At 36.3% G+C, this 12,133-nt stretch overlaps 1 protein-coding gene across 1 annotated transcript; it reads left to right on the forward strand.

The window, feature by feature from the left end:
* The first annotated feature begins 1,180 nt into the window (after window positions 1-1,180).
* On the forward strand, window positions 1,181-5,758 carry LOC103697798 (3-oxo-5-alpha-steroid 4-dehydrogenase 1). The gene is made up of 2 exons (XM_008779731.4): window positions 1,181-1,586; window positions 4,849-5,758. The coding sequence occupies exons 1-2, from the start codon at window positions 1,254-1,256 to the stop codon at window positions 5,317-5,319; spliced, it is 804 nt and encodes a 267-aa protein (XP_008777953.2). The 5' UTR covers window positions 1,181-1,253; the 3' UTR covers window positions 5,320-5,758.
* Window positions 5,759-12,133: the final 6,375 nt, after the last annotated feature.

A 12,133-nucleotide genomic window follows, 5' to 3' on the forward strand; every position in this document is an offset into this window, starting at 1 on the left:
AATATTATGAGGAACTGGAATACTATCAAAAGATAGAATATTTTACTCCTTGGTTTTTGAAATTTTATACAAATGAGAAAAACCAAGAAATATTAGTTCTCCAAAAAACATGGACAACGGTACAGGATGAGATAATAAACTCACCCTTTCCTCCGCAACAAATGATAAAACTTCAGTCAACTGAAGCAATGGCTTATTCCAACTTAAGTAAGATGGAACATGCTCATATAACAATCAGAGAGTTAAACACTCTAATAAGAGCTCAAAATTATACAAATGCATACTTATATTGCATAGGAACAGAATTGTTACAATTAGAAAAGAAATTAAATGCAGTACATAAAGACCTGGAGAGAGATATAAAAATTTTAGAAAAATTAATAGAAAATCCTAAACAAGAAGATAAGGAATCAATAACTCCTGTAATCCAACCACCTCCAGAAGTAAAAAACTTCAAACTAGAAAAACCCAATGCAGAGTTCATAAAGGTTTTAGAAGAAAAATTAAAAGGAATACATATAGGGGTAGTTAATAGGAATTCTAGGACTAACCCTGATAGCGAACAATCAGACGAAAGTAGTTCGGAAGAAATATGCAATAAAATTGCACAAACCCTTAAAATAGATTCAGATGAACAATTATCTGAAAAAGATATCTCAGACTTAGATGAGTTTGAAGAACAGATGAATGAACTAAAAATAAATCCGATAAAATATGAACCTAGACCATTAGAAAAATATTATTACAAAAGGCCCTCTCCATTAGATGTCTTACATGAGGAGAGAGAACCATTTCAGAATTCTTATTCTGGAAAACACATCTATGAATGGAATATAGATGGAATGTCTGATAAACAGATTTTAGATGTAATACATAGAATAATGATGTATTCAACAATTTGCCAACAGAATGGTAACACTGATCATGAAATTGTTAAATTCATAATAGCTGAATTTATAGGTCAGTTAAAAGGATGGTGGCAGGCATATTTAAATGACAACCAAAAGAATGAAATTATGGGACATATAAAAACCATAAAGGTAGAGCCAGATAGGCCAACTAGCAGTGGTACAATAGGTATAGACACTGAACAAGATGCGGTATATACTTTGTGTGCAATCATAATCCAATATTTTGTAGGATTAGAATTAAAAGAAAAAGATTCAATGAGAACTCTATTACATCATTAGTCCTAGAAGCCATTCGGTGCGGAAGGAAAAAAGCCCAGGGAGCAGCGAGGGCAGGAAGCCGTGATGATGCCGACGATCTTGCCTAACTTTCTCTACCCACCCCCTCCGTCCCTTTTCCTCGCGGCCATGTCCGTCATCAGCTTCACCGCCCTCTCGTTGTCCGGCCTCTCCGAGGTCAGTGGCAAGCACCTCCAGTACTCCAAGTTCTGGAACGCCAACCCTCCCCCGCGCCCCAACCCCATGCGGCTCTCCGGCCGGACCGGAATGCTGCTGCTGTACTCGCCTGCTCTCGAGGCCGCCGTCGCCTCCTTCGCCGTTCCGGGCGTCGTCACCGGCATGAGGTCCCAATTGCTCAGCTTGGCTCTCAGCCTTCATTTCTTCAAGAGAGTCTTCGAGGTATATAAATGAAATCATTTTATATTCGATTTAGTGTTACCTATTTGTTTTTCAACATATAGTTCCTTCTTAGATTTTGGTACCAGATATTTTATTTTTAATTTTGGTTCGTTTGATTCTGAGATATTCTTTGTGTTTGAGAACAAAAACTATTACAAACAGTCGGAACTGTGCGTTCTCTTTGCTGTTAATTTTCCAAAGTAATCATCGTTAGCATCTTCTGAACTGTCGCTTTGGCAACCTTTGATTTACCAAATGGCCAACCTCAGTGCAATTTGGACTGTCAAGGAAATAAATCGTGGGTAATATTGAAGACATAATGTTTGAGAAAACTTGTCAATATTTATTATAGACAGAGACCTGTCCTAATTTTCTTGCTCAACCACACCAAACTATTGATCATTTGCCCACCACGTATGTCATTAATGACCACATATTGTTGAAGCTTGCATTATTTGAATCATTATCTTGTATCGCTATATTTTATGATAAATTTGCAATATTCTGTCTTCCTTTAAAATACATAGGGGGTGTGATAGAGCGTCTAAGTTGCTAATGATGGTAAATTTGCTTTTCCTCAAAACTTTTTCCTTTCTTAAAAAAAAATAACTTGAAGCATATTTAACCTTGAGAAAGTAAAATTGAACTTGTGTAACATATATATTTTTGTTTCTACATCAAAACAAGTGTATAATTGATTTGAAAATCTCTCTTCGCACTCAAATCATATGTTTAGGTGTTTTTGCATATTAATTTCTGTGTGCTTAATTGATGGGAGGTGTTGTACCGTGACTATAGCATCAATAAATGCTGCCACTACGACCACTACCAGAATTGCCTCCATTCAGAAAGAGAAGACTTGGCTTTTCATATTTTCCGCCACCCACATTATCTTCATATGGGGACCTCCACCCAACTTTTGCAGGCAATGCTAGTTTAATTGGCTCCAAGCGTTTGAGGCCCAGCTCCCCGGACTTAGGCTCACATACCGAATTCCACACTATCAGATGATGCTTTTGCATCGCATTTCCCTTTATCCTCTATTGGCCATTGACAATGACAACTTTAAACAAAAACAATGTTTTTCTTGTTATAGCCAACTCGAGAATTTCTGCAGTCATCTCAAATGAGATTCAGCGGTTATCTCAAACGAGAGTCTGCACTCTGCAGGATCATCTTGTCAATCTTCTTCAATCACCTTGGTGATTAAATGACTTTAATTCGATGATGAGATCATATAAATTGCATCAAAAAAAAGAAAGAAATCATGTAATCATTTCAGTGATGTACTACTTAAATCCCCAAAGATATGCTATTAAGGTTATAGAATTTGTACTTTTTGCCTTCTTCACTCTTTTGTAACTCTGTTCCAATGTACCTATCTGTTTTGGTGCTTGGTCTCTTAATATTTTGTCAAAAATGGATTCCTCCTAGTGTATATTTTTCCCTTGAGATTATGCATCTTCCCTTGGTTAGCCATGTCGATTTAATCAGTCACAAAAAACCTCAAATTTGTTAGGATTCAGAAGGTATGTTCTTCGAAAAGCTATTTTAGTTAATTGCTACTGCATTGCCAATTTGAGTTTTACATCATCATCTTCACTACCATGCATCATGAAAATTATTGTCAGGTTTGAAGGAGTGCACACTAAGTTTGTGAACTTCTAGGAGCACTAGGATCCAAGATAATTGTGGTGGTAATGTGGTGAGCAAAGGTCTATCATCATCTCCGTCTGCTTATGTTAACTGTTTCTAGCTAAATAAATAAAATTTGTGTCAATTTTACTTTTTTTCAGCCATACTTTTTTTTCAACCAACTGAGTCTTATAAGTCATACCAAGTGAATAACTCAGACAGGGGATGGAAAATTTGCCTCAAATTCAGTTTAAGAGATAAACATGTTCGTTTTGGGGAAGAAAGACAATAACATGGATATAAAGGACAAGGACTTCAAAATACGCCTTTATGAATTTATCTATCCAAGAGCAAATCATCTCTTTGTTGTCTTTCTGTCATTGTGTCCTCATTGAAATAGTTTTTTCTTTAAGGATGAACTTGTGACTCTTTATCATGTTTTTGTTCACCCTGCTATGAGGTAATCTCAAGACCAAAGCAACATCTTTTCCCTGGAAATGGATGGATTTTTGTCCCACCATGAAATCCTTAACTCATTATTATCCATACATCTGTTAGATTATCAAACAACGTCCTCTCTTGGAGAACTTCCAGAAGTTCAACCAATTAATGGAGTTTGTCGTAGCAGTCTTTTGCAGTGCATTATCATGTTCTCTTCCAACTTCGCAGTGAGTTTTGAAAATGATTAAATATAGCATCAACAATTTATTGAGTACGGTTTTTTGTCATTCTTTTTGTTTACCTTCCTTTTCTTGATTAGAATCTCTTTCTCCTTCCTTTGTGCCTCAGTTCAGCATCTTTAGAAGGCCTAAGCTTCTTTGTGTAGTAGTGAGGGAAACAAAGATCAAGAGGAGTGAGATTGGTGAGAGAAAGGAAACAGAGTGAGGGAGAGGAGGGTGACAATTAGGTTGGAGAGGTGGGTTGCATGTCACAGCGAGAGAGAGAGAGAGGAGGGTGGATTGTTGAAGGTAGGTCTTCTCATCTATGGCTTTCGGCACCAGTTCAGTGAGGTGTGAATTTGCCATTAAATGCATATGAATGGTATCATGGATCTGGCTACCAATTTATTTGGCTGATTTGGAAGTATGGAAAAGAAAGGGTGTTGTTTTAACCCGCCCAAGTTGTAGTCCTACTAATATCTCATTTATTATCATTTTATGAATAGTTGGCTTGGCCTGGTAATTGCAATAGATTTTTCACTGTTTAAACCTATCATTGGTTTCATGTCTTCTATTTACTCCTTGGTAAGTTGCAGAATGGATAAATATGATTAGGATATGCAGGAGAGACTTAAACCGAAGCATTCCTTAATAGGCCTTAAGGCAGTAATAGCAGTTCCCTCCCAAGAATGATATTTTAATATCAAATATCCTGCAATACTCTACATAGAAAATGCAGTGCAGCAAATTATAGGCCAAACCCAGGGCCAAATGAGAGCAGGATTTCAGGCTGATACTAGTATAAATGTCCATGCTATAGTTATGCTCTGTCGTATCTGAACTTCCCAGCTTGAGTATATAATTTAATTGAAAGAACCATGCTATAATCCATATTAGAGTTAAGCTTTACTAAATTTATTAAGGTGGGTAATAAAAAGCTTATCTTTCCTCTTGATTTATTTTTCCAGGTCTTGTTTATTCATCAATATAGCGGGCAGATGGTTCTTGACTCGGCTATTTTAATATCCTCCAGTTATTTCATCAGCACTGTGAGCATGATTTATGCTCAATATCTGACTCAGGGCATTTCAGAACCGGCCATCAATTTGGAGTATGCAGGGGTGGTGCTTTTTCTGGTAGGGATCATGGGTAACTTCTACCACCACTTCCTCCTCTCAAAGCTTAGGGTGAAGGGTGACAAGGGATACAAAATACCAAAGGGAGGTCTCTTTAATTTGGTGATCTGCCCTCATTATCTCTTTGAAATCATAGATTTTGTGGGAGTTTCTTTGATCTCTCCAACAGTGTATGCGTGCTCTTTCACCTTGGGCACCATCTTTTATCTAATGGGTAGGAGTTATGCAACTAGAAAGTGGTACCTCTCCAAGTTCCAGAATTTCCCTAAAAATGTCAAGGCATTGATACCCTATGTTTTCTAAGAAACTTAAGCTTGTGATTCTAATGAATAGAAATCACAAAGAATAAGTGGTGATAATTATCTTCATGCTGTCGTAACAAAAAGACTTCCCGTGTGAGGAAAACCAATCTGGTTATCCAGATGGTTCGGCGTGGATTTCATTGTCTAAATCACTGATGGCATGAATTGTAGCTGGAAACTCTATAAAGCTGGAAGATGTCTAATCGTTGCCTGTGAAGCTTTGTTGTCGTCTACCATATTCAGATGTGAGACTGTTAGTTTGTTAGATGGAAACTCTGTATCTGGGAATATGTTATTTGTTTAGCAAGTTTGGATTCATATCTGTTTTGCATCCTTTTCCTTTTGTATTGTTTTTATTCTATCAAGGAAGCAGATTGGTTCTCCTATGCATTTTCTCAAATAAATAAAATAAATGAAAATAAATTTTGATGTTGTTGGAAGTTAACTAGCTTTGGTTATGAAGAGGTTCCTTTGAGTTTATAAAGTTAGATTTTACTTCCTTTTCTTTTGGTGTTGAAATTATAGAAGAATTTGTGTAGTTTTATGTATGTATGTATAAGGAAAGGTGATCGTGTGTATGTTAATGTGGTACATTTACATTCTGTCAGACCTTGGAGCTAGGCCCGGTCCATTTGACCGGCCCAGTCCCAAGTTTCGGCCTCACGTGAAGGAATCCATCCCAAAGAAGAAGGAGCTCCTATTTCAGGGCTTCTTCTCCTTCTCCTTTGAAGCTACCAAGATAGAGCCGCCACACCCAAGGAAGAGGAGGGGGTTCTTCGTGTTGCCGCCGAAAGAGAGAGAGAGAGGGCCGTTGGGTGGCCTTTTTCTTCCTTTGCCGCCGGATCTTGGGCTGAGGTAAGGGCTTCTACCCTTCACTTCTTTGTTATACCGTTTGAAAAAAAAAAGAAAGAAAGAAAGAAAGAAAGAAGAAGAGAGGGAAGAAGGAGAAGGCCGACCGCCGCGGGCTCTTCTTCTTCTCCCATGCGCATGCCTCCTCCGCGGGAAGAAGGAGAGGGCCGGCCGCCGCGGGCGCCGCCGGCCTCGACTTGGCCTCTGCCGAGCTCGCTGACCTCCCTTCGCAGGAGAAGAAAGATGAAAAAAGAAGGGGGGGTAGGAGAAGAAGTCGGGAGAGAGAAGAGGAGGAGAAAGAAAAAGAAAGAAGAAAGAAGAAAGAAAGGGGGGAAGGAAGAAAGAAGTTGGGAGAAGATTCTGGAGAAGAAGAGAAGAAAAGAAAAAGAAAAGAGAAGGGAAAAGAAAAAGAAAATAAGAAGGAAAAAGAAAAGAAAAGAAGGAAAAAAGAAAAAATAATAATAATAAATAAATAAATAAAGAAAGGAGGTGGTTTACGGGTATGAACCCGAACTCGAGGTGCTAGGCACTTCTGCAGGGTCAACCATGGGAGGATATTAAAATTTAAGTTTTTGTATATATATATTGTGATGAATTTTAAAAGAAGAATATGATTTTTGGATATTAGGTTCTGCAAAAGATTTACATAATTAATTGGATTTTTTGTGGATCACATTCGCAAGATAAGTAATATAACCTCTTTACTAGATTTATCGGCAAACTATGTATGTTTTACGAATCGAATTATTTGTGATTACGAATTTGATGCATGGGTTATATGTATATTTTTAAAATATTGTATGACTTTGATTGAACGTATTTGCTTCTGATTTGGATCGTGTTCGATTGCTCTGACATTGTACCTTTCGGCTTGAAACACTGAATATAATGTGAGAAAAGATAATGACTTGAAATAGATTCAGGCTCGCAGACGGGCTATGTTGAGGACCCTGCCAATAGGGGCTAATACATTGGTACCGCAAGAAAATTAGTCGGTGATATGACCCTGCCACAAGGAACATGTGGTCATAGTTTCTGGCTATTGAGTTGAATCTGATAAATTGAAAGAAATTAAGATATTAACGATATTTGGTTTTGACACTGCATACTTTTATAACTGAAATATGAAATAGAGAACTAATTGAACTTCGACCTGGCTATATTGAGAACCCCGCCAATGGGGGCAGATACGTTAGCAATTGACTGTTCTGAAGGACTCACCGCAAGAAAATTAGACGGTGTTGATGACCCTGCCACAGGAAACATGTGGTCATAGTCCAGGATCGACAAGATGAATTGAATATGTGAAAGAATCTCGAAACCGTGAAAAGAATCTTAAAAATTTAAGAAATATTTGACTTGTACCTTGGAACTGCATATATATTTATTTTCTACATATTATTACCTAATTTATCTAGCTAAAGTGTTCATTACTTACTAGGCTGTTTAGCTCATTAAACAATTTCTTGATGTTTTATAGATTTCGAGAACTAGTCTATTGGGGTTTCAAAATGGGAGAGCGACTAGAAGGATTGTAGCGCAAGCTATCTTAAATTAGGATCATTTAAGTTGAACTGTTATTTTGGACATTTATTAGGATTGTTAGATATTGCAAGGTTTTGTTATTTTAAGAACTAAGTTTTACATGTTGGTAAATTATTGCTCCGCTGCGTATTTAGAACTGTGAGACTTTATGACTTGAGTTAGTCAATGGAATAAGAATTGCATTTTTATTTAGTTGAATTATTTTAAATTTATATAATTGAGATGTTGGTTAAGATGCCTTGCATGCTCGTGGGGAGAGTTTTCTACGGGTGTGCGGCGGTTGGCGCGACCCCCGACTCGCGATATCGAGCCGGGGGCGTGACAACTTAAGTGGTATCAGAGCTTAGGTTTAAGATTACTAGGGAATCATGATTACTTATATCAGAGCTTAGCTTTTAGGATTTTTAGAATTTGTCGAAAAGTTTGAGAGATTGGGTAAGAAGACAAATATCTTTGTTTACTTTTGTTAGTGGTAAATTTGTGTTATCTTATCTGAATTTTGTGATGCTGAAATCAGAATACTAGCTAACTGTGTTTATAGCCAAAGTATGAATAAGCTATTTTGAGAGTTTTCTTGGTGGAGTAATTTGTATTCCAAGTTATAATTAATTGGATTTTGACTAAGTTAAGTAAAAAAGTATTAGTCATGGAATATTATTGTGCAATGTAAGTATTTTGGAAGTTCATATTGATATCGGATATGGTGATGTTACTTTTAGCTTGAAGTTAATTAATTCAGTGATAAGCTAAGGTTCACATATGAAATATTGTTTAAGATTTGGGCTATGAGAGATTTTTATAGTTCTTAATTGAAATATTCTTCAAGGATTGAACATTGTATGTGGATCATGTATGAAACTCCTGTGTAGATGGAGAATATATTTAGGAGAAATTCTAGAATTATTCTTTGGCTTTACCGAGAATTTGAATTTTAGATCTTTTCAAATTAAAATGTAGATTGGATTTTGATTGGAAGTGATTTAGTAAATTATGAGAATATTGGTTGTTTAAATTATTTTAAGATGATCAACGATATTAACTATGTGATTGGAAAATATTTTCTGATGGGTTTCCTTGTTAAGGAGAATTCCGTTGTCAAAGAAAAGAATAGTGTTTTTGATTTTGACTAAATATTATCATGTTATTAGTAGGTTCTTCTATCTGTTGTAAAAGAGAGAGAGAGAGAGAGAGAGAGAGAAATCTCGCATCCTAAGTCTAGGATTAATGGTTTTTGCATTAGCTGATCTTGGATTTGGAATGTTTTAGCCTAGATCTCTTTTCTCTTAAATTTGTAGCTTATGCTTTTGACAGAATTAAGGAATAATTATCAATCTTGAAGAAATAATTTTATTGGAGATTGTAAAGTATTCATCTAAGTGGAATTATTAATAATTTAAATTATCATCTTTGGATCCAAATAATAGATCTTGTTCATGTTTACCGAAAACTATGTAATGTATATGAAATTTCAATTCAAAGTTTGGATTTATAAGCCAATCTAGGGTCTTTTGTCAATATTGTTGTGGTTGCTGATAAAATTTAGATTTGCATAAAAAATTTGAATTTTAGAGGCTTACATGATTATGATGGAAGTTTTTTAATAAATGCTAAAGATCTCAATGAAGGAAACTCTAGGAGAGATGATCGAGTTGGTTTTATTCATTTGTGTCGTTTAAGGTCTTTTAACTTGGTGGAGGAATGGGAAAATTCTTCTAAATGTTTTTACTTATAGGAGTTGAATTGAAATTTCGATCTCTTTAGTTCATAATATAAGTTGTATTTTGATCAAAAGTTATTAGTGAATACAAAGGATTTTAGTAATTTGAATCAGAGTGCGCAGCGAAAGCGTAGTGGTCTGAATTATTTCTAAGTTGGTAAGAAGTACCATCTCTTTGATTCGGCTAGTTGTAGAAATACTTGATCTATTTTCTTGTGTAGCACGATCTCCTTGATAAATGAAAGAAAAATATTTTGATTTTTGGATGTTGTTATACTATTTTAGGTTCTCCAATTTTATGTCATGCTAAAGAATTCTTAATATCTTGAGACTAGAATTAATGGGCTATCAATTTTGACCTTCGGTCTAGAATTTCTTGGTGTAAACCTCTTTTCTTATAAATTTGGAGCTTGAACTTCTTCAATTAATATTAACCCTCTATCTGATTGAAAGAAATCAAGGTTATCCATTGACTTTGATGAATATTCTACAAGGAGCAGGTTAGAATTGTTTATGATCTAATCTTCTGATAGATCGGTTAATCAAGAGCAGTTGATATTTTGACAAAGAAACTTGATGTTCTTATTCAAAATTAAGACGTTGATTTTTATTTATGAGAGAGAGAAGTTTAATTTACATCATCCACAAAAAGAACCAAATTTGGAGGTATTTGACCTTTCTTATGATAAGATGAAGTTATATTGATAAGTAGAATTATTGGAAGACTAAAGTTAATCTTCTAGCTGAGAAGAATGTTGTTGATTGTATGAATAATCTGGAAGTAGCTATGTAATTTTCACCCGTGGGTTTTCTATTGTTGACAGTGCTTGGGAGAATCTTGGGCATCCTAAATTTAGCATTAATGGATTGATGGTTACTTGATTGGACTTAGACCTAGAATACTTTAACATGGATCTCCTATTTCTAATTCTGACATTATTAATCTATCTATTTGAAAGGGCTTGAGGTTTTTCTAAGACAAAGATTGATCATTATTTCATGGGGGGGGGAAAAAATGAGAGGCATTTGATGCTAAAGCTTTCTCCTATATACATTTAACCAATTAAATTTCTATGTAGAATTAATCAAGAGCAATTAATTTCTTCGGAAAAAGAATTATGGCATCTTAATCCAAGGCTGGAGGTTAGTCTTATTTTGAAAGAGAAGCTATCTAGGAATTGGAAGATGAGATGAAGCAGAAATACCCTCAACTTTTCAAAACTGCATATACGCAAATTTCGGGAAGGAAAATTTTTTTTAGGAAGGACGAATGTGAGACCCTGGAACTGGGCCCCGTCCATTTGACAGGCCCAGTCCCAAGTTGCGCCGCACGTGAGGCAGCGAGATGGAGGGAATCCATCCCGAAGAAGAAGGAGCCCCTGTTTTAGGGCTTCTTCTCCTTCTCCTTTGAAGCCACCAAGATAGAGCCGCCACACCAAAGGGAGAGGAGGGGGTTCTTCTTCGTGTTGCCGCCGAAAGAGAGAGAGAGAGAGAGAGAGAGAGGGAGAGAGAGAGAGGGCTGTTGGGTGGCCTTCTTCTTCCTTTGCTGCCAGAAAGAAGCCGCCAGATCTTCGCCGGGGCTTAGGTAAGGGTTTCTACCCTTCACTTCCTTGTTATACCATTTGAAAAAAAAGAAAGAAAGAAAGAAAGAAAGAAGAAGAGAGGGAAGAAGGAGAAGGCCGACCGCCGCGGGCTCTTCTTCTTCTCCTGTGCGCATGCCTCCTCCGCAGGAAGAAAGAGAGGGCCGGCCGCCGCGGGCGCCGTCGGCCTCGACTTGGCCTCTTTCGAGCTCGCTGACCTCCCTTCGCGGGAGAAGAAAGAAGAAGAAAAAAAGGGGGTGGAGGAGAAGAAGTCAGGAGAAGAGAAGAGGAGGAGAAAGAAAAAGAAAGAAAAAAGAAAGGGGGGAAGGAACAAAGAAGTCAAGAGAAGATTCTGGAGAAGAAGAGAAGAAAAGAAAAAGAAAAGAGAAAGAAGAAGGAAAAAGAAAAAGAAAAAAGAAGGAAAAAGAAAAAGAAGAAGAAGAAGAAAAAAGAAAATAATAATAATAATAAATAAATAAATAAAGAGAGGAGGTGGTTTACGGGTATAAACCCGAATTCGAGGTGCTAGGCACTTCTGCAGGGTCAGCCATAGGAGAATATTAAAATTTAAGTTTATGTATATATATATATATTATGATAAATTTTAAAAGAAGAATATGATTTTTGGATATTAGGTTCTGCGAGAGATTTGCATAATTAATTGGATTTGTTGTGGATCACGTTCGCAAGGTAAGTAATGTAACCTCTTTACTAGATTTATCGGCAAACTATGTATGTTTTACGAATCGAATAATTCGTGATTACGAATTTAATGCATGGGTTATATGTATATTTTTAGAATATTGTATGACTTTGATTTAACGTATTTGCTTCTGATTTGGATCGTGTTCGATTGCTCTGTTATTGTACCTTTCAGCTTGGAACACTGAATATAATATGAGAAAAGATAATGACTTGAAATAGATTCAGACTCGCAGTCAAGCTATGTTGAGGATCCTGCCAATGGGGACTAATACATTGATAACGCAAAAAGATTAGTTGGTGATATGACCCTGCCACAGGGAACATGTAGTCATAGTTTCTGGCTATTGAGTTGAATCTGATAAATTGAAAGAAATTAAGATATGAACGATATTTGGTTTTGACATTGCATGTTTTCATAA

This window comes from Phoenix dactylifera, unplaced genomic scaffold (genome assembly GCF_009389715.1).
Source record: "Phoenix dactylifera cultivar Barhee BC4 unplaced genomic scaffold, palm_55x_up_171113_PBpolish2nd_filt_p 001222F, whole genome shotgun sequence".
NCBI lineage: Eukaryota > Viridiplantae > Streptophyta > Magnoliopsida > Arecales > Arecaceae > Phoenix > Phoenix dactylifera.